The sequence below is a fragment of the Malurus melanocephalus genome, unplaced genomic scaffold (genome assembly GCF_030028575.1).
Source record: "Malurus melanocephalus ecotype Western Australia unplaced genomic scaffold, MMel_1.1 scaffold_77, whole genome shotgun sequence".
Lineage (NCBI taxonomy): Eukaryota > Metazoa > Chordata > Aves > Passeriformes > Maluridae > Malurus > Malurus melanocephalus.
The window spans coordinates 2,225,868-2,247,933 of NW_026623309.1; the positions used below are offsets into that span (position 1 = coordinate 2,225,868).

Consider the following 22,066-nt stretch of genomic DNA (forward strand, 5'->3'; position numbering starts at 1 on the left):
AAACTAGGAAAAGCCTCATTCTCCAGAATTTAYGGTGTTTCTTTGGTCTTCACTAAACCCCAAATTTTAGTTCTCTCTTCTGTCTCAAGAATTAAATTTAACATGACACAGCAAGCTGAGTGCTCTAGGGCAGGTTGGGTTTTTTTTTTCCAGACAAGGACAAGAGTTATGCTTGCTTGAAAATTTTATTGACAACTGTTTGGTCCCAACACACAAAACAGCACTTGAGCCACAAAAGAAAGTGTCCAAATAAAGTAGACAGCTAAGAAAAGAAGTCTTTCTTCTCTCTCCCATTCCAAGAAAAAAAAATAGTGCATAAATTGAGGGCTTCAGTGACATTTTTTTTCTTTTAAACRAACATGAATCTGAAGTAGTACACTTATTTGCTAAATTAAAGAATTTCATGGTTGCAATGCTTTTAAATCTGTAAGTCACATCATTCATTTAACCCTTTSGATAAAAAAATATATTGCAATTCAATTAGCTATTTTGTTACACTATGAACACAACTTCTCAAAAGTATTATTCTATTACTTTCAAACAGCAATTTCAGCAGAATCACACATGAATCCAGATAAGATATGCTGACCTCCACCTGTGGTATAACCACCACACTTACTTGGATAAATACCATATTTTCCTCTGAAGCAAAAACCTGGTTTTCTTTAATACTCCAAATGACTTGTAGCTGCATCTCATGAAAATACAATTTCAGGCTGCTCTCTTCTCCAATGCATRCTCTTCTGAAAGAAAGATCTAGACTGATCACTGTCAACCTTATCAAAGTTAAGGTGAAAGCAGATTTTCTTGCATTTAACTCATTAAAAACATTCCAAGAAAGCTTACTTCTAAATTTCTTTTTCTATAGCAGTATGTCTGTAGAGGTTTACTATGGACTCAAGATAGTGTGCCATAATGCTCAGAAAAACTTCCCAGTGTTTCTTTGCACTTACAATGGCTATAAACTCACTACTGGTACTACTTGCCTAAATATAAAAGATTTTATAACAAAATCTGACTAGTAAAATTCTGTCTATAGCCATTATTCAGTGGCATTTCCTGCTGCTGGCTGAAAAATTAGAGCCTGTGTTCCAACTCTTGCATATTACAATAGAATCCATCTAAAAAAAAAAAATCAGTTGGCCAGTGGAAAACTTCTAGTATAGGTTCTTTCAATACTACAAGCAATTGATTTGCTGCCTGGCAAATACAACCCATTGTAAATGCCATGGTTACCCAGAATGGGTATAAAGTCTCACACACTGGACAGTTCTGCTAACTAGAGTTAAGGTCATCCACTGACATAGCCTCTCTCCCAAAGCTGGCCCTTGCAAAAGCCAACACAAGATACCACAAATTCAAAAAGCTTCCAACACTAGGAGTAAGTCTTAGAATAAAAACAGACACAGCTAAAAGACAGTGCAAGAAGGACGAGCTTCCCATTTACTGAACGTGCTTAAAAATAGAAAACAAGGTTAAGAAGAACAACCTTAGCATTTCCACATGTAGCTAGAACTTTCCTTACAGGTGGAAATAGCATCGATCCCTTCCGTCACAAACCATTTAAACAACACCTGCTCCATTATCTGTAATTTATGCATCAAATGCATATTTCAGAAATATCAGAATCTTCCTAACTTCACTCTAGACACAATGAAAATGTGTGTGTCTGTATCTCGAACTAATGACATCAAGACAGTCTTTCCCTTAACCAAACCCATGCCAAACTAAATATAAGWGGGAAGCTTAAAGCATCAGTGTCCTAGAAAGCTCCTAAATGGAACTGAAAGCTATAGCAAAAAAAAAAAAAATTTAAAACAGACCCCATAATTTTCTACAGACACCTTTAGACAAGAATTTCCAATGCAGTTACAAGTCATCTGAAAGGTCAGAGAACAAGTTTCTCCTCTGGAGGACAATCAGCTCCCCTCACTCTTGTCATTTCAGGTCAGCGAGTTAAAATTTCTCAACAGGCTTTTGAAAGACAAATCATGCATTTCATTAATACTGTCTGAAACAATACCAGTAAGCAACAGCCTATAGAATACAATATGCTACATGTATGATTACATCACCAACAAGGCTTGAAGAAAATAAAATCTGTTCCATTTCTGTTGAATTAATATTTTGCTTTTACTGAACACATTTATGAAAAACTGTAAAATTCAAGAATAATTTAACAAATGCCAGATWTTTTTTCAAAATAATAGAAAAAAATCTGCTCTGCTAACAGCTGTGTTCAGTGTAAGAGGAACAAAATTTTCACAGAAYACATTAAATACAAATTATTCACCTAGATTTTTCATTAAAATACACATGGGCTAGCAAACAGCTTTACTTTGTGCACAGTCCATAGGTATTTGTCTTTCACACTAAAAAGAAAGAGTTAAAGCTTGGTTACAGGTGCAAGTGAGAAGTTTGCTGCCAATTTGACCTTGTTTTTGTGTTGCTTTTTGGCTGGGCTGTCGGTTGCTTCTTTGTTTACTTGGGTTTCAGAGGACTGACAGGGAGGCACTGAAGCATTCTCTGTGGTGTCAGGTACCACAGAACCAGAGATCAACTTTTCTTGAGCTGTGGTAACAATTCTTTGTTTTTCTTCTTCCGTTAAAATCATTATCTCTAAAATAAATAAGACAGTTTACTGATKCTCTGCTCTTGTAAAAAGGAACATTTCTCTTATATTAAGCAATAAAATACTTGAAAAGAACTCATCAGCCTGATTTGAAGCAAGACAGGAAGCAGACTCTTACCTGGGAGGGGTGCAGGTCGTTCCTCAAACTGAATGAGGTCTGCAGACTCAAGAACCACGGGATCAGGTCTGAGCTGGGGGGATGGCAGGCAGGAAGGAACTGGCTCACACAGGAGGTCAACAGGAGATGTGTTGGTGAGGCAAAGGAGTTCTTGCTCTGTTTGATTAGAGCCTATGAAAAGAAGGGATCATCTTTCAGAGTATCKGTAAGCTGTAAAGGTGTCACTGTTTCAGAGCTGTAACCTGAAATCTCCAGCTGTAAATCTGAGGATTTGAGAACTATGCACTATTTGAAATACTAGTATCAAGCTAATTTAATTAATGCTAACTAACCTCAGATTCTTTTGCTACATCAAGAGCATCTAACTAAATTCTCATCAGAATACAGGAGACACTGCTAGCAGAAGCCACTGCTGACCACCCTCTCTCATTAGCTTTATGCCTATAAATTTAAATTTGCAGCAGCTATAGATACACACATATATACACTGGCAGCTCAGGACACAGGCTTAACTACAAACTCAGACAAGTTCAACAAGCTYTCAAGCCATAATACATATTTACACAAATTCAGATCTACTAACTCACTTTTCYCCATGCTGCTTCAATTACTCTGCTTATTTCCCCTAAGATAAACTGTTTATATAAATCCATTTTGCATTACCATTGCTAGGCCTTCCTAGATTTAGTTCCATTGATGAAGTGGATCCTTGGGTCTCCATAACATGTCCATTATTATCAGCAAGTTGATTTCCATGGTCATCTACATGATCAGCAGGGGGAAAACTAGGTGAGCTAAATCGAGCTACAAAAAGGCAAGATAATTTGGTTAGTTTACTCAAGTTGCATCTTAAAAAGAAAAAATAAAGCTAAGATATTGCTCAAAATTGAACTGGCTTACTTTTCATATCATTCTTCAGGACTACAATTCTCTTATGGCCATGTCCTTTAATCCAGACCACCTATGGAGAAGAAAGCAGAATTGAACATCAGYACTTGCTAAGCTCAGAGCTCAAAGCATTTGCTCACTGCCTTCCACCTACTTTGTACTGACACAATTTCCAACAGGAAACTAAATCACACTGCAGATTTGTACTACACTGCCCAAGRAAAGGCTCAAAGTAATTGATACCAAAGGCAAACCATAGTGCCAGRAAGTATACTAAACATACATTAATGAAACTAAATGCTTAAACATGGAGCTGGAAAATTCCATTTTGTCACCCTTCAGAAAGATTGACTTGCTYAAAGGAAATATTATAGCCACAAACTAGGTCACAAAATTATCTCAGAGCACTTAGGATATGTGGATGACAAGAACATGGCACTTCTGACAAGGTCCCAGAATTCTTCACTCCCAAATGCAATAATGCACTCAGATCAAAATAAAGGTTCAGTACTGTACAACCATCCATTCACACAGACAGAAAATCAATTCTCTCACTCAGATGCCAGGGATGTTTACGGCCTTACTAGGAACAGTTCTTAAGCAAAATTTGACCAAAACACATGCTGGTTTATTTTCCTTTTCCAGATTTCTCAGAAGCTTATTAAAAATACAARTAGTATAGTTTCCCTGGAGAAGATAATTATTGCACTAATTCAGCCCAATTAACTGAAAACTGTGGTTGTATAACAACTTTCAATCCACAAAGAARTCTCAATGTAATTGTGCAAAACTGAATATTCTTCAAACCTGTGGAATTGCTCCCAAGAGCTCTTCTAAATTATTGCAGCCATATGCTTTAGGCTGCAGCACTTCTCCTGTGTATTTGCTGTATGCTACTGGGAACTCGTGAAGAAAAATTTGCTGATAATGGTAGGTGTGAAGTAAGGACCTCACATTCTTTGCAAACATGTACAGATTTGTAAGCTTGACATATTCTTCTGCTGCACCGTTGGTAAAAACCTATCAGAAAAWRARAAAAAAAAGAAAAGAGGAAGAATTAGAGTGCATACTTCTGCAGCCTGTAGATACAATGGCTTTTCAAACATCAGAAAGGCTTGTTACACACCTCAACCAAGTAAGGCAGACTCTTCAGCAGTTCAGTTAAGGTCATAAAACCATATTCACATGGATTAAGTGAAGTACCATGGACTGATTCATAATGTCGCTTAAGCTGTTCAACAGAGAGACTCGACGTTCCATCCCAGGACATCAGCAAGACCAGCAACTGGGCAGTCAGACTCCGCAGGGATTTTCTATTTATCAGCTGAATTTGCTTGCCAGATTCTGTGTCAACCACCTAGAAAGGTTAATTGGGAAAGAAGTTAGGGATACAGAAGAGACTAATTTTAAAGTAAGATGTGTAGCTGGGACTTGTTTGAGCACAGCTGTATCTGATATTCCTTAGCCAAAAGTACACAGAACCCAACAGCTTRTTACATGGAAATATTTACTTTAAATGTACAAGATCTATACAGCTGTGCAGCAGTTTCTATCCACTGCTAGTTATGATTTTACTCCTTTTTACAAGCCAGCTGGACCTGACTGAGCTCCAGCCTAACACCAGCTGCTAAGTTAGAAGTCAGGAGAGCAGAAAAACAATTTGTTTGTGATAAAACCTTCTATTTATGATTTGCTAAATAAACATGAGTACTCCCAGAGAAAGCTGAAAGGTACAGAAGAATAAAGAACATTTTAAGAGTACAGAAACTACTTTTAAAATTTTTCAGAGTTTCCCTTCTTGACCTAATGCTGTACTCCAGAAACATTTCATAATGCATAGTGAGCTATGTCATGAGCCAGAAAACCCCTTAACACGACCTCACACACCTTCCTGAGGGATAACTGACACAGATAAAAGGTTACCTTTACAACGTGGCAGAGTTTCTGCATGAGGGCTGGCACGGAGCTGACATCGAAGTCGTGCAGGCGCARGGCGTAGCCGAAGGTTTTGCTGTACTCGGGCAGCAGATCTGCCAGCAGCAGGGAATTGTCCTTCTGTGCCCGCAGCAGCTTCACAAACTGGGCAGCCACTGCCTTCACCTGCTCCACCTCTGTCAGGGTGAGAATCTTCTCCTCCCCACATTCCAGTACCTACAGGACAGAAGTGACACTWTGTTCACTCAGACTCCATCAATCCTGAAACTCAGTGCCTGCAGGCAGGCATTTGCAATGTACCAGGGCTGAGCCCCCTCAAAAGCTCTTTATACAGCAAGCAAAACCAAGTAACTTCCAAAACACAACAAAACCAGCAGCTGAATGGTTAACTTTCGTAAAGCAAATTGAACACAACTTTAATGAAACTAAGCTGTAATTTTGAGGCATTGAATTTTGTTTGAATTTGTTAACAAACAGCCTCCTGAATGTGCTCAAAACATGGAACGTTTTACCAAAACAGCATTAATAAAATATTTTCTTAAATACAGCTGTCTAAACTTTACAAGGAGTTACAAACTGCACCTGCAAAGTTTATGAGAAATATAATTCCTGCTGAAACAGTTGTATACATTCCAGAAAAACAGTTTAGTCCAACTTATGACTTTAGAACTTACAAGTAAGACATCTGGTATGGCTTCAAAGAGTTCAAGTAGTTTTGTAAACCCATAGTAAGCGAGTTTGCACTGACGYCCGAAGTGGTGGTGGTAACAAGGAATAAATTTATTGAAGGGCATTCGAAAATGGGGCTGATGCCGCAGTAGATCCACCACCTCCTTGGAAAACTGCTTGGTTCTTTCAATTTCCTCTTGGGTACGTTCTAAAGTTAAAAAGAAAAAGAAAAAACAACAAAGCAAGAGCTACATSCCAACACACTCACAAAATGCAACAGAATGTAATAAGAAAACAGCGGCTGGTTTTTAGACTAATCATATATGCCAAGTCACTATTTTCATCTATCACCAAGACTTTTACTAGGCCTACATGTTTAGAAGTCCAAAATAGTCAGGTGATCAGCACTTCAGAACGTTTTAAATAGCCAAATATGTTAAGAGTTTTTATCTGTGTGGAAACAATCCACTCGAATCATTTTGCAGAAAGCACAACTACATGAAGAAGTAGAAATGCTATTTTATGGTTTTTGCCACCTGTTTTCCTGTCTGTTCTCTTGTAAGTGCTCAGAATATGACATTTTTGATTTGCTAGAACTTAGCAACTTAGTTACAAAGGCAGAAACACAATCATAAAAAAAAATCAAGTCACTCCCACACATTTGCGTTACTACAGCTTTAGAATAGTCAAAGAACAATCTATTTAGAAACAGTATTTGTAGACATACCTCTTTTGGGAATACAAATTACCATTTCATTGTCTTGCTGTGACAAACAAATGGTTGTATCTGGAATTTCTGATATAATATCAGCCAGTTCACACACTCCATACTCAGTAACATCCCAATCCTTAGAGAAACACCTGAAATTTTTTTAAAAATTGAGTGCAGTAAAGCATTAATGCATGCTATGTAGGCACAAAATACATTTCTTGAGAGCTGAGAAAGTAAGCCTCAAATCCTAAAGAACATAAGGATAACTTTCATACTGGCAATAAAACCAGCCTGAGAAACCAAGGGGGAAYCTAGAAATCTGTTCTGACCAGAGAAGTAAGATCTACTGTCATGTGAAAACTCAATATCACAAGAGCTGTATGGTGGATTTAAGTGCTTTAGGAAAGATGTAATTGTGCTGTGTATRCAGCTCCAGATGCCTACACTTCTGAGAGTCTGTGTTTGTTTAACAGTTACAGCCATACACTCTCTTAAACAACAGGTCTCAAGAGAAGGCAGAGACCATCTCCTGGAAATCAATGCATAAAGCTTCCCAGTACTATGTAATGTATTAAAATGAAATATAATAACCTGTTTCCAATCCCAATGAAGTCAAATGAACCTAAAATACTAAAGAAAGGAGTAAAGTATGGCAGAGATCTTTTAAGTTTTACTCTCACTGGAAGTGTAAACTTCAACATCACAATGAAAAGGCAATACAGCTGCCACAGTTTTGTGTTAAGATTTTAAGTGCAGACTCCTCTTGCACTAGGTATTAAAATAACCATTAATAGACATGCCCTGCACAGTTGCTCTTGTTTCATTAAGAATAACTTACCAGTGATAAGCCTGCAGGAATTCCCTCACAATAACCTGCTTACTGGCCTGGGATTTGAGCAGCTTCAGTAAATCTTGAGTAAAGCGCTTCACTTGAGCTCTGTGTGTGAGAGTTAATAAGCGTTTGGACCCCATGCCAAGAATCTGAAACAAAATTGAATTTGGTCACTCACACACAACATCCTCAGTAAAAGATATCCAAAAGCCAGTGTTAGCATAGGTAGTCTTGAAATTAAGAATATAATAGAGACAGTGTTTGGAACAGCAGCCTCATGAAGCCACCCACTTTCTGTACCAAGAAAYATCCCCTCAAGAAATTAAATGCTTCATCCATGAGTGCTATTGCAACTTCTGAACATTTGTATTGGCTGTTTAAAAATTCTGCAACCAACTGCTGCTCCAAGTTGCATGCTAATTTCACCACAGGGCACATGACTTACTTCTCACAGAAATCCCTTCAAGCCACAGGCYACACATCTCAGCCCAACTCATGAGCTCTCAGCATTTGCAGTGTTCTCATGATTCACCGCACAATTAAAAACTTTTACCCAAGCACCAGCCATAGTTGTTTATAAAGAGCAGGCACAGAAACAGCTCAAAGATGAACACACCAAGGTTCAGTGAATCATCTCTTTCAAGGGGCAGGAGGTAATTGCCCAGCACATATTCTATAACAGCACCAGTAATTCAGATGGCTGCAGCTACAATTCCCCAGGTGAAAATKGCCAGTCCCACATCACTCACCTGCAGCACATGAGGCACTGCYTCCAGCAGCTCCATTAATTTGGAATAGCCATAGTCAGACACTCGGCATTGCTTTGCAAAGTGGTGATGGTAGGTTGGGATGAATTTGCTGACAGGGATGACACAGGATGGTTGGCTTTTGAGCAGATCTATCACTTCTCGACTGAACTGGATGAGYTGGGGGTTACCTACAGGGCTCTTGGAACGCAGAAGCCAAGGATCTACAAACAAACAAACCATATTCCTCAACCTTCCACTAATATTATTCCACTAAACACTGAATTTGACTTATTTCCCCCTTTACAATAGCTTCCATTCCTAAGAACTTTATGCATTCAAGTTGAAAGCTTCTCCTTATAAAAAGTTAAACAACTATACAGGTTAATTACTTAGCATGAAAAACTTCAGTTCAGAGAAAAGGTTTTAAGCAGGAACATTTACCTGCAGTTGGAGGTGGTGGTTTGTTATGGATCCATTTGATAACTTTAATGCCATTTTGGGCAGTGGCAATGTTAACTCCAGGAACACARGTAATCAGATGTTCTAAAGGAACACCACCTTGGCCTTCTGGCACCACTTCAAGGTCATTGAACTCTGACATGTAACAATCAGGAAAACTTGGGAAGAAAAGAAAGCTTCCATTATAATCTAAAATTACACTATAACAATTGTCCTAAAAATATAATTATTTTGAGACACATCATGAGCAAGAGATTTCAACAACTTACCAACACATTACAGAAATTTTCATAAAATGCATATTTTAAGTAAGTGTGCTTTTTTTACTAAACAAGAATTTAAAAACTGCACTTCATAGTGCATTCGTTTGCTGTAAAGGATAACATTATRTAAGAACTGAGTTGATATACAACAGGTAATTTCCATAAAGTTTTGTCTTCAACCAGACTTYACTGAAAAGACAAATTAAAATACTTCACCTTAGCAAAGGCACAGTACCCTCATGTGTCTGTAGAAGACTGTGAACTTGGGGAGCAAATGTCTTCAGAGACAAAACCACAAAGGGAATTCTGTAAGAATCTGGATCAAATTCGTGTTCCCTGCAAAAACAAGAGGCTCAAGTTTCTATGCTTGCTCTACACACAGCTTTAACATATTTCATCTGTCCTCACATAGATGGTAGACATTATATTAAATGCATATAATATTCTGCTACTAGTGACAATAGCACTGCATACAGTCACAAGCAGCTTTCATCCTTTTTTCTCCCCCCAAAAGCAATACACCAAATTTCCAGAAATAGCATTTAGAAGACCACATTTCTATGACCTATTAAAACTTTCAAACTAAATTTAAGCAGCATATAGCAGTTAACAATGAACACATAACTGCTCTAGTAGCACAACCTGGCAGCTGCCAAATTAAACAAAAAGCTTAATACACAGCTTCAGGAAAACTTCAGCTCATTCTGAATCACTTGCTAAATGTAGCTGGAGGACAGAAAAAATAATCATCAGCTACAATTACGTAATAAAATTCAGGTAATAGAAAACTCTAGTAGTATAACCTGCATTCTTCTGGTTATCTTCCAGCTTCCATTAAAGAGGTGCTCAATCCTGGCAGCTGTGCTAGAACACAATCATCTTACCTCTACACACTAACCCATGAGAGCTCCTCAGAAAATTAATTGCCCACCACTTTATTTTCTGCCTGACTTATTCTTGCAAACATATGAACAGTGACTAGAGCACACTATGAGAATATACACCTCAACTTTAATATACCTGTACACGATAAATGCTGTTCAAATATTTGGTAAGATTGATAGTATTTTATACACAGCTTACATAAAGTCTTTATTCAGGCAATGCTGCTTACAAACAGGCTCGTGATATTCCAACTCTTCAAATATGATTGGACTACAGTTTGCTGAGGAGCCATCATGTGACTGTGAAGATCCCAAGGGACTCTGCCTGGCTTGGCTGCTGGGCAGGAGGCACACGAGCCTCCCACTGCCCTGGTCACGGATTGCCACGGTGTCTGTGAGTTTATACAAGTCTGAGACAATCAACTTACGGCCAAATCTAAAAGAGAAAGATGGAAATAAATGCACTTTAGAAACACAGGTAAAGCAATACTGTAATCTGCCTTTTTTGTTTAATAAACAGGAACATGCTAGAAACTATTCTATGTAAGATATTAAGGTAACTGACCTATTCAAAACAAATAATCAAAATACTGAAAGTAGAACCCTCTAAAAAAGGCCAGTTTTGCCATTATTCCTCTGGATACAAAACATGCTGCAACACTTAACAATAAAAATTCATAACTCTCCATTCTACTACTCTCTATAAATTATTGCAAACAACCATACATGATCAGATTCTTTTTAGAAGCACTGGAGGGGAAACAAGTGGAAACTTACTTCTTTTCATAGATTTCTGTGAATTTGAACACAGGCAAGCAACAAGCAGGTGCATCCTGCAGAATGGACATTACTTCTGAGCTGTAAGAGAAGTTCTGCAGCATTAGCACCAAATTAATCTGGTGTTATTAGACTCCAGCCTAATTTAGTGAGCTATTTACAGTTTATGAACTATTAAAAAAAACAAGACAAATTGCATTGCCTTCCATTCTGGTACTATAAAAGTTATTTTAGATCACRGAGTGCAAGTAGCAACATTTCTGCTAATTCATCAGGTCATGTCTCTGGTGCAGTTGCATCTTTCATAGGTGGTGGTAAGATTTGAGCATGTATAAAATGTAACATCAAAGCTGCAGCATTAAAAGTTACAGCCTGGTCACTACATTACAAACTTTGAACAGGCAAGAATGAAATAAAGCTGTCAATTATACAATGGCAAGTGGTACATAATTGTAGAATACTCTACAGTCCAAGCACTAGTTTAATTCTGTGAATAAATGATAACAACCTTTTTCTTAATGCTTTCAGTAAGAAAAAACCCCAAACTTGTATTGTCACTAGCATCAGCACTCAAGTTGTAYCATACTGCATGTAGAAAATTCTGTCCAACTGTGTACCCACCCTCAAAAAGGAAATTCCWACACACTTTCTGGGAAGAAAGAAAAAGGTGCCCAGTGTAATATTAACAAAGCTGCACAAATTAAGTTAAAGGTATATTAATATGATGCAAGAAGAGTAGTACAGTTATTCAACCCTATTAAACAGAGATCTAGTGTCTTCAGATACAATTTAAAATATAAGCAGTGCAGAAATGCTAAACTGAAAATCAGCCTAGCTGTATTTAACACAATCATCAGGTCATACAGCAGATTTTATTTTACTTCCCTATAATCCCTTTAATCAGTATTTTAAATCATCTCTCAGCTACTAATACATGCTAGGACAATTAAGAAGATGCCAAAGTGCTTATTACCTAAGTAGGGAGAGTGATTTACTAGCAGCTCCCGTTGCTAATGAGACCTGGATCCTCTTACTGCCAATTTTGTATCTGTGCAGACTGTTGATGGCACTGATGGCTTCTTGCAGATTTTCCATCTGAACCATAGCCTTCAGCTGGTAGTCTGTGTGAGGACTGAGCTCCACACTTTTTACCTGAGAGGAAGAAAACACCTCATACATTTACACCAAAATTAACCCAAGGCAAGCACAGTCTTGATCTGGCCAAGAGCCAAATACAACACAAAAGGGAAGGGAATATGATGAACCACAGCCATCAGGGCAATGCAAACAAGAGCCAAGAACCCTCATCCTGGACTAAGGCAAGCCCATGGTATTTCATTAACACAAGCATCTTCTTCCCATGTAAAGATTATGCCAGAAAAATGTCATCCACAGATCTGACAGAAATAGGACCACTGACYTCACCGTCCATAATTGCTTTTTACCAATTCACATTCCCCCTGCTTTTGATCCCTTCTGATTCAAAACAGTTTTTACTGTGATTGTTAAGATGACATTAGGAATTCAGCTTTACAGGCTTRAAAAGGTTATCCTGTTAAAGCTTGAAGTCTCATCCCTAAATACTAATGAGCCACTTAGTAAGAATTTTATATACCAAACTTCAGAATACCAGAAGACCACACACAAATTAAAACCCTAGTACAAGTGGTTATCTGGTCTTCTTTTTAAAGAAAAAAAGAACCCCACAAGCCATCCTTTTAACAAGGCTTAAAAATCCTGCTCCTATAACTATTTCTGCTCATCTGAAGCTAGACCACAAACATGTCCCTAAATACATAAACAGGGAATATTTAAAAAGCACATTTAATAAAAAAATTTGAGCCTTTACCTTGCCATGTCTAGAGAAGACTTCCTGTAAAGTTTGCTGCAACTCTTTTCTGGACAATCTGTAATCTATGTTGCTGATCTGAATGTCGGCACCATTTGCAAAAGGATCAGAGCAGTCTGTACCACTGGTATGGTTCATGACATTAAATGTGAGTGGAGATGATCTATTTGAAAGGTTGGGAGACATACTCCTGGGTAAAATGAAAACATTCATGAGCTGAAGTAAGTGCAGAATTCTGACACATATACATGTCAAAATCAGATAACAGACACAGCATAAATACAGTAGTGATATTCCCAGCACTTGTATGCAGGCAAAACAAATTGCAGCACAAGCAAATCAGCTTTGAATAATCAATGTACATATTGGTGAAGCCTCACTTCCCCTCCCAAGGCAGACAGACACACTTACCGAGATGACCAGCAACTCTGAGACATGAGTAAAGGACTGAGTTGTCTTGAGGCCGTCAACTTACTGAAAGCAGAAGGATAGCTGACCTGAAATACAGTYTCATCTTTATCTTTTTTATCTACAGGGGAATTGGTAATGCTCCTGGAAGCAGAGGTCTCTTTTCTATTTACAAACATGTATGAGAAAAAGAAAAAAAAAAAAGCATGTTGCAGAATTTACATTAAAAAAATTGGTAACTGACATCAACACGTTTAATTTTGAAACATACTTCTGACTATTTTTGGAGGATGATTCTCCTGCTCCCATTTTTTTGGTTGCCAGAGACACAGAAATTGCAGCATTAGAGTTACTCTGAGGAGAAGGAATTTGTTCTCTTAAACGTTCTTGCTGATTTTCAGTGTTTCTATTGATGTTCTTTGATTCAAGGCGGCACAGCTCCTATATGAAACAGATAAAAAGTCAGCATTTAAGCACCAGACATCTCTTGCCAGAGGCTTTCTTTCTGATGGAAGGCTAGATGACAACTTTTTCGTTAATCGCATTTTCACTGGTATTTTGTAACAAGGAACTTTGATTTTTTTTTGGCAGAAGACAGTAGACTGTCAATTAGTTGAAATGTTTTGCCACACAGTAGAGCTAASCCTACTTCTCCTTAAACCTGGCAAAATGGATCACTCTAGATGYTGTTACTAATCACCAGTGCAAAAGCCAAAAGTAGCTAGAATTCTGAAGCAAGTACCAGCAGTATTTCCAAATGGAGAAAAATGTGGCAGGGAGGGAGAACAACAACCCTCAAATTAATTGCCTGCTTTTCAAGCAGATGAACATAGCACTMATTCAGAAATATCACCACACAACAGTTATTCATTTAACAGGACTGATAAAGCTGTAACAAGCAATYCTCAGAACACAGGGAAAAGCAAGAATATGAACAAGGAAGAACAAGAGTACCTGTAAACTTTTGACATTTGTGGGTTTGACAATAGACCCATGAATCTGGAATCCTCTCCCAGCAGAACCTTTGGTACCAGCAGACTGATCATTTGAGTCTTTGTTGAGGAGGCACAGCTTCGTGTTCTTGTTGATTTTTTTGGGAGACTTGACCTTCTCAGTTCCCACAAAGCTGGAGCTTTTTGTTTCACTAAGTTCTTTGTTTTTGGGAGTAAAAGACACTACAATCCTGTTACCAAAAACATCTTCATTTTCCATTCGYTTCCGAGCCCGTTCCGCACTTTCCTGGTTTAGGAAGCGGAGAATTGCRCTGCTTCCAGAAATGCTCAGCACCTTCCCTCCACAGTTGTCTGACAAACGCCTCAGGCGGTTACTGACGCTTTTGCTGTCTCTGTTTGTTGGCAGATTATAGACATATAACAGCGTATGGCAAGCCTGTTACAAGGAAGATGCAGTTTGATGATGTCAGAACACCCTCTGATTCAAAACCAGTAGTTTTAACACGGATTCTGGTGACTATGCCGCGCTCCCATCACCCTCATCCCATCACCAAGTCATTCCTTTAGCAATACTCAATTTGTTTGGAAAACTATCATATCAAGGGAGTTCTTCAAACTTCCATCTCCAACTTAATTTAAAGCTGGATTAGACTAAAATCCCTGATCAACACCTGATCAACTCTCCAGATGAAAAAATACCATCATTAACCACCCAATAACCTATATATCCTATACATGCATGTGAAAACGTAAGTCAGGATGTTATTTCCAAGAAAAAGTCATGAGTAGTGTACGAAGACAACACAACATATTCATATCATAAAATCCAAGACTAGACACAATCACTCCAAACTTAAAAAAGCATCACTAAAATATCTTAGTGTACCTTGCAGAAAGTTTGGATAAGAACTTAGTTGTGCATTATCTGGTAAGACACTGATGTGGATGAGACCTTGCTGTTTTACTTTCTCATTTATRATCTCATTCTTTCTGCCTTAAAGCAGAATGTAAACATTCACATGGTAGCAACCAAAATACAGACAGTGGCCAAGTACACAACAGATGYTATCCCCCATCATAACTAACACATACGTAATTTTCAGGCTGCTCTCCTCCTAAATTAAAAAAAAAAAACCCTGGAATTTGACACTTGGAAATGCCTGTTGCATCAAGAATTRAAAATTTTACCGGCATTTTCAGTGGTAACCTTGGTGGCAAGTCTGAAATAAACTCTTCAAAACAAATAAGCTCATGAGCATGATGTAAAAGAGCTTCTGAAGCTTGGTTTTTATGCACCAAAATTATTCGGAAACCATGTCGATGTCTCAGGTCACTCAGCTCCAAAGCAAAGTTTACATCCGCTAGAGGGGGAAAAAATAAAATAGGCAAGCAAACACTTGTAAAATCTAAAAAACCTGATTAAAGAAACAAACACACAAATCTCACTCAACAAGTTCTATTTAACACTGAGTGTTTCCAATGAAAAAGCACCAACAGGTACAAGGCTTCTCAACAGACAATTTAAATCAGCAGTTTGCATTCATTCTCAAGACAAGGGCTTCCTTTTAACAGCAGCTTGCAGCAATTCATCAGCAGGGCACTGGACTGGTACTGGACATTTCTATAGCAAATATTTGCTTAGTTTCAGGGAGAAACCCAATGCAAACACATGGCAATTCAACAGCTGAGTGGACTGGAGATTTAACTATATAATATGCTGCTACGAGATTTAAAAACAAATACATTTTGATCAGACCATAAATTCAACTCCATGAGTTTTAATTTATGAGCTTCCTGCTGAAGCTAACTTTAGACAGTAGTCACACACATACCTACTGACACTCAAAAAGGCATCAAATCMTAAGTGACTGAACTGAGCCAAGTTCTCATCTTACTGTCTCCCTTCCTTTTCCTTTGCTGCCACTGGCATTAAGAACTTCTCAGCAGTTCAGTTAARGCTGATTCTAAACACCACCCTTGGAAATCAAAATAGTGTTATATGCAAAAACACTATGGAAGAGAGGAACTGAAGCCAGCACTGTAGTTAAATACCACAAACACTTACTTGACACAAGTACCACAGTGGCAGGTGCAGTGTGTGTATCAGCAAATCTCCTCAGACTCTGTCTGAGTTTGTCATCAGCAGCATTCTTGGCTGTAGCATTGATGTGTGCAACGGTCACCTGTGGAAATACATAGAAATACTCTGAAAAAAGCTTCAGAGTGAACTGGGCCTGCTTCTATTGAATCTTAAAAAAAAAAAAAAGATGAAAATACAAGCTCTTGCTTAAAGGGTAGCACAAAAACTCCACCACATTTTACTGGGTGAGAAAAATCCTCTTGTGAACACAAAACCTAAAGCTAAATCAGTAATCTATAGACAATGGAATGCAGATTCAGTTTTAAAAAATATCACGGAAGGGAAAAAAAWAATCAGCATTAGAGACTCCATCCATAAACTGAAGATGCACTAACCCACAGAAGCAAACAAAGCTTTAATGAATGTGAATCACTACTGGCACACTCAAAGTACACAAATTCTCATGCAAGAACACCAAGCTTGTTTGAGTACCTGGCAGTTGTTCAGCTCCTGAATAACTTCTTTATTTTCTTTACTGATGTCACATACACAGATGAATTCTGCCTCTCTGTGACCTTTAAAAAACTTCTCACGAATCCTCTGCACAACTGCTATAGCTGAACGGCCAGTGGGAACCGAGCAGTTTTCAATATCCCAGAAGACTCCAATGGGGGGCAAGTTTTCCAGAACTTGGCCTGCTATTGCAACTTCGGGGGACCCTGTGCAGGTGTAAGAACACAGCTCATTTTTATCTCAAAAAACCAAAAATGCTAAACTTGGAACACTATAATCTTTGCACACGGGAAGCCTTATGAACAACATGCCCTGGAATGYAAATTCAGTTTTACTTTCAAAACTCTATGCAAACAATACAATAAGTTAGCTAAGTAGTCCAAACATGCAAAAAGCATGCAAAACCAAGTTATGGATTTTCAAAACAGAGACAAATTTTTTTTTACTATTTAGTCTTCTGTGACTTTATAGAAGCTTCTAGATAATTGTACAGTTTAAGATAACTCTTGCTGTGCAACAGTATTTGAAAGGAGAACATCCACTAAAGGAAGTTTTAAACAAATGTGGTTTACCATATTTTTGTGGTGATTTGCCAAGGCTGCTTGCCAGTATCAAACTCTTCTCATTTCCTGTTCCTTTGGTTCCACAGCCATTACAGATTGGGATAGGAACAGGTGCAGTCTGTGCACTTGGAGGAGGAATATTTGGCCAGATTTTAGCAGCATCAACTAGGCTGTTTCTGGTTGGCTGTTGGGACAATTTTCCAGAATACATGTTCATTTAGTATACAGTATTAACACATGCTATTCCATCCTAGAAGCATCYTAGTTTCCCTTGTGCAACAAATGCAAACTCAGAGGTACCCTACAAAGCTAATTAAAAACTGCATCACTGCACGAAGGAAGCTTCCATCCTCCTATCCCAGGACATTCAGCTTTAGATACCCAAATGCAAGGAAAGATTCTAGTAAATTCAACATATCAAGACATSCCACCTTTAAGAACACATACTAATAAGTATTCTTAAAAAGACCTCACATGTAAAACCTGCACATTAAGAGTACAAGGTGTGATRATAATTCCAAATACACTGAATTCACCATTTAGCTCATTAAAACTGCATTTTACTCTTGCACTGGAAGCTCAAGCTTAGAAGTTTAAGTAACACATCTTGCCACAGTAATGAGTACATTACTGCATATTCCTAGTAATATTCAAGCACAGTTCTAACAAAYTCTAAATTTTACTAAATTGGTACAAAAGTATAAATTAGTAATTTGGGAAGGCCAAACTAACACCTATCATCAATCAACTAACACCAATCAAACCAAGACTAGAATATCCTGGTATTGTAAGACATATCACCTGACTTACAAATAGCTCTTTACAGATCAGCTGCCCAAGGGTACATCTTAACTGTTGTTAGCTTTTTCTCAGAGTCCCTACTATGTAACAGTTTAATTGGAGCTGTGAAGAAGAGATGACTGGATTTGAAAGAAGTTAAAACTCCACTTGAGTACATTACAGATCCCCTGTAAGCTGAACGTTGTGATAGCTCTTTTSTCTTCCTATTGCACTGAATGTTACCTCAAAAAAGAGACCAGCTTCAAAAAGGCTGTCTGGTACATTTGGACAGTGCATCACCAACTAGAGAGATACAAACCGCACCCACAGAAGCTGGTGTTTTGCTCAAGTTATACAATTTCAAYACCAACCCAATACCACAGTAAGGAAGAGAAACGTGGGGTGTACAAACCTTGCTCAAGCAGTCACTGCAGTAGTGAGAGCCCTTCAGACACACKGGAGGTGCCACGTTTAGGTGCAGAGGGTTGGCGCACACGCGTGCCGTCAGCTCCGACTGTGCCATGTGCTCATCCAAGTGCCCCGCGGCCCCACCGGTGAACTCGGGACAGGGGAAATAGCCAGGAGATGGGCAGCTCTGCAGGGCTGGGAACTGATGCAGTTTGTGCACGTTACCATGACAGGGCTGGAAATGGAGCTTGCCACAACAGGCCAGRTGCTGACAGGAAGATACACTGTTTTCTACGCACATGCCAGGGAACTCACTGGAAATTCCGGCCAAATTGCTTCTAGCTGGAGGGGTCTTCAGTGAAGAGGCAGACTGATAAGCAAATCCTGACCCTACTTGACAAGTTATCGTCCCAGTGCTTTTTGAGTCTAATATTGTGCCAGGGTGAATCAGGTTCCCACCACCACCACCACCRCAATGCATTTGTGGAGTACAAGAAGAGTCAGAGCCATGAGCACAGCAGCTTACTTTGGGGCCAGGGGAAAGCTGTAATTGCTGTTGCTGAAGAGGATGAACATCAGGAAGTGGCACTGCTGGAAACAATTTAGAGCCAGCATGAGGAGATGAAGCATCCTTCAATTCTAGAGCAACTTTCTTGTTCTCCATGTAATCTTTCTGGAAAATGAAAGTTCAGTTACATTCTAGTACGTGAATAAAACAATTTAATAGGGTATAAAGCATACATTTTCAGACTACTACAATTTTAGTTTAAAAAGTGCTTTCTTTATGACTACTCAAACACACAAAAATATTAAGAGAACCATACCAGTCTTTATGACTCAACACACAAAAATATTAAGAGAACCATGCCAGTCACATGTGCCAGCCTTGGGTATACTGGTATCAGTGGATTTTGGAAGCAACAAACTCAAAAAGCTAGAAACCATAAAGTAGTGAGTTGATAAAAGAGAATCTGAAAAGCAGAGAACTCTCAGGCTAAGGCTGAGAGATCCTTATWTCTTGTAAGAACAAACACAGACAGATGTGAAGTAAAAAAGTATAACAATCTGCAGATACATAAATAATTGTATTTTAGTTTGAATAAAGATTTTAAATTTGTATTAAAATTCTGAAAGTAATGTATTAAAAAAACTAACATATGAAAAAATTAGAAATTACATCAACCAGGTGATATAGCAGATGGCAAAGGAGGCTAAAGTTGCAGAACAACTAAGTGGTTCTTGTCTACTCTGATTTAAGATATCAAGATGCACAGACAAAGGCATAGACAGAAAGGCAGGGTTTTTTTACAGCAGTGAAAACCAAGCAAAGTTAGAAGAAGCACAGAACAGCCAAGGTCAGTAGAAGTAAAATACACAGAGCACTCCTTCAAAACTTTTGAACAACTTTCATTTTCCAAATTGAATTTAATGCATTTCCTACWACACATTAATGAATAATTGATTACTCAACTTGAAAACCATTCCTCTGTAATTGATGCCACATCTCATGAATATAAACTCAGCCAAAAATCTGTCTGGAACTGATTTATGTATTAAATTCCAGATTTTATGGCAGTTCCCTTCCTAACCCCCAACACATGAGAACWGCAATGTGCTCATCCATTTCCCCTRTATCTTTTARGTAAAGCCAGATTRAATGTGAATGAATGAGCGTTAGTTAACAGTTGGAGTTCACTTGCTTAAGAACCTAACCTAATTGTGTTGCAGGATTCCTTCTAACCCTTAGCCCTTCATATCTTAAATGTATAAAATTATGCACATTACAGATAAGGAACTTTTAAAGAAAAGGAAACAAGGAAAAAGCAAGACATTTATGAAGAACWGTATCCACAACTGCTGCAACTATTATATAAAAAAAAAAATCCACCAAACTAAATTTGCCTCCAAACTAAACAGATAAACTGGAAGCAGATAAATGAAGATGACCTCCCTACTCAACTCTTCAGCAATAACCTGGTAGAGCTTTCCAGAAGCTCCTTACACCACTTTTAGGCAGCCAGTTCATTATCCTAAACAGCTGTGGAGAGTAAASCCTGACAAGCAAAGCATCTTGCCTGTTCTCACCAAGGCTGGTGTGAGCACTGTGAACACAACTGAAGGCAGCAGCAGATTTTGTACTTACCCTGGTAACTGCTGCCACCTCCTCCTCCTTCCCTCCCCACTCCCCCTTTAGTCAGAAATCCCCCYGGAGTCAGCCATCCACCCCCCTACACTGGGGGGGGGTGTACTCTTAGGAAAAGCAGAAATTACCGTTTTTGCACCACAAGGCAAAGCCTTCTCAGCAGCAGAAAAGCAATTAGAAAGTTTCCAGAGCCATGGCTTAGCATCATTCTCTTGTCTCTGAAGCCATCCCAACGATCTATTGCAGAGGTTCTCCGTCCTGTKTCCTTCCATCATACAGCCAAACAAAAAGGTTCAACATCCTTTCATCCCCCCTTCCTTTCATTCTTCCCACCTGCTAAGAGGAAAAGARAAAAGCATGCTTTAAATAACTTTTAAGGCAAGACAGAGCAAAACCATGGTGGTCTTGAGGATTCCACTACCACCCCATGAGTGAACCTGCATTACTGATGTTAAATTTAATGATGCCTAGGGCCAAGGCCTTTTTAATACAGGAATGTTCCTTGTGACCTGCAGCACAGAACAACCAGTCTGAGGGAAACACCTTGAAGTCCATGGCATTATTTGGAGTCACMCAGGTGTTTACATAAAAGAGAACCCTCCGACTTTCAGGGCACTCTCCTACAAAGAGWAGCCAGGAGGCAAGAACAGCTCGASAGCAAATACACAACAGGTGTGACTGAACTCAGCTGAAAAAAGTTGAGCTGTATATTGATTGTTTTTCCACTGGCTACAAAAAACAGCACATAACACACCTGTATAAAACACCCAGTATTTAGCATTTAAACAGAGCTTCAAATTATTAAAATAATTTACAAATACTCCTGCTAATCCTTAAGCTACCCCACCACACAYCAATTTAGCTTTACAGAACCACATAGCAGCAAAGAAACCTAARGTTCAGTCACACAGTACCAGAAAAACTAAGTAATCTCTTACTCTCTAACTACAGGCTACATTCATTAGATTAAATATAAAAGAACCTGAAGAAATACAAACACAATAACCACAGAGCACATTACATAGCACTCCATTCACTTCTACATTGTTTTTAACCTCAAAAKAAGGGTTTTTTTATAGCAGAAATATTTATTTACGGGCTTCCTAGGTAACTGAAAATTGTGCTGCACACAGTATCAAGTTCATCGAGTTCTACAACTCCAGAATATGTTACTTTTGAATGTGATATCACCGATTAATTTCGGAATTAAAACGGTAACTGCAAAGCGGAAAAGTTACATTATCCACACATGCCATCACTTCGCTCTGTGTGTCCCGAGGCTCCCGGGGCGCTCCCAGCCCGACCCTTCCCCCCCCACCACCCCACCGGCCCCAGAGCGCTGTCGGGCTCCGGCCCCCGCGGGCCGAGGCCGCCGCAGCTCCGGCCGCAGGACGGGCCGTGCAGCGCGGGGCCGCTCCTTTGCTGCCGCAGCCACCCCGCGCTGTGGGAGG

General features: G+C 38.8%; 1 protein-coding gene across 3 annotated transcripts; it reads right to left on the bottom strand.

Moving 5' to 3' along the window:
• Positions 1-20,972, bottom strand: MARF1 (meiosis regulator and mRNA stability factor 1). Of its 3 annotated transcripts, XM_057367325.1 has the most exons (27): positions 20,744-20,972; positions 18,999-19,145; positions 18,477-18,674; positions 17,294-17,468; positions 16,701-16,927; positions 16,194-16,311; positions 15,317-15,489; positions 14,130-14,564; positions 13,447-13,616; positions 13,179-13,340; positions 12,768-12,957; positions 11,892-12,070; positions 10,919-10,999; positions 10,341-10,577; positions 9,474-9,593; positions 8,977-9,152; positions 8,536-8,756; positions 7,793-7,935; positions 6,970-7,103; positions 6,248-6,450; positions 5,562-5,789; positions 4,765-4,995; positions 4,446-4,658; positions 3,651-3,711; positions 3,414-3,554; positions 2,751-2,921; positions 2-2,619 (listed from the first exon to the last, which is right to left on the bottom strand). In XM_057367325.1, the coding sequence occupies exons 1-27, from the start codon at positions 20,888-20,890 to the stop codon at positions 2,387-2,389; spliced, it is 4,914 nt and encodes a 1,637-aa protein (XP_057223308.1). In that variant the 5' UTR covers positions 20,891-20,972; the 3' UTR covers positions 2-2,386. The 3 variants fall into 3 exon arrangements, with proteins under 3 accessions (XP_057223306.1, XP_057223308.1, XP_057223307.1); XM_057367323.1 differs by having other exon boundaries at positions 1-2,619; positions 18,477-19,145; XM_057367324.1 differs by having other exon boundaries at positions 18,477-19,141; positions 20,744-20,799.
• Between the last annotated feature and the right edge of the window lie 1,094 nt (positions 20,973-22,066).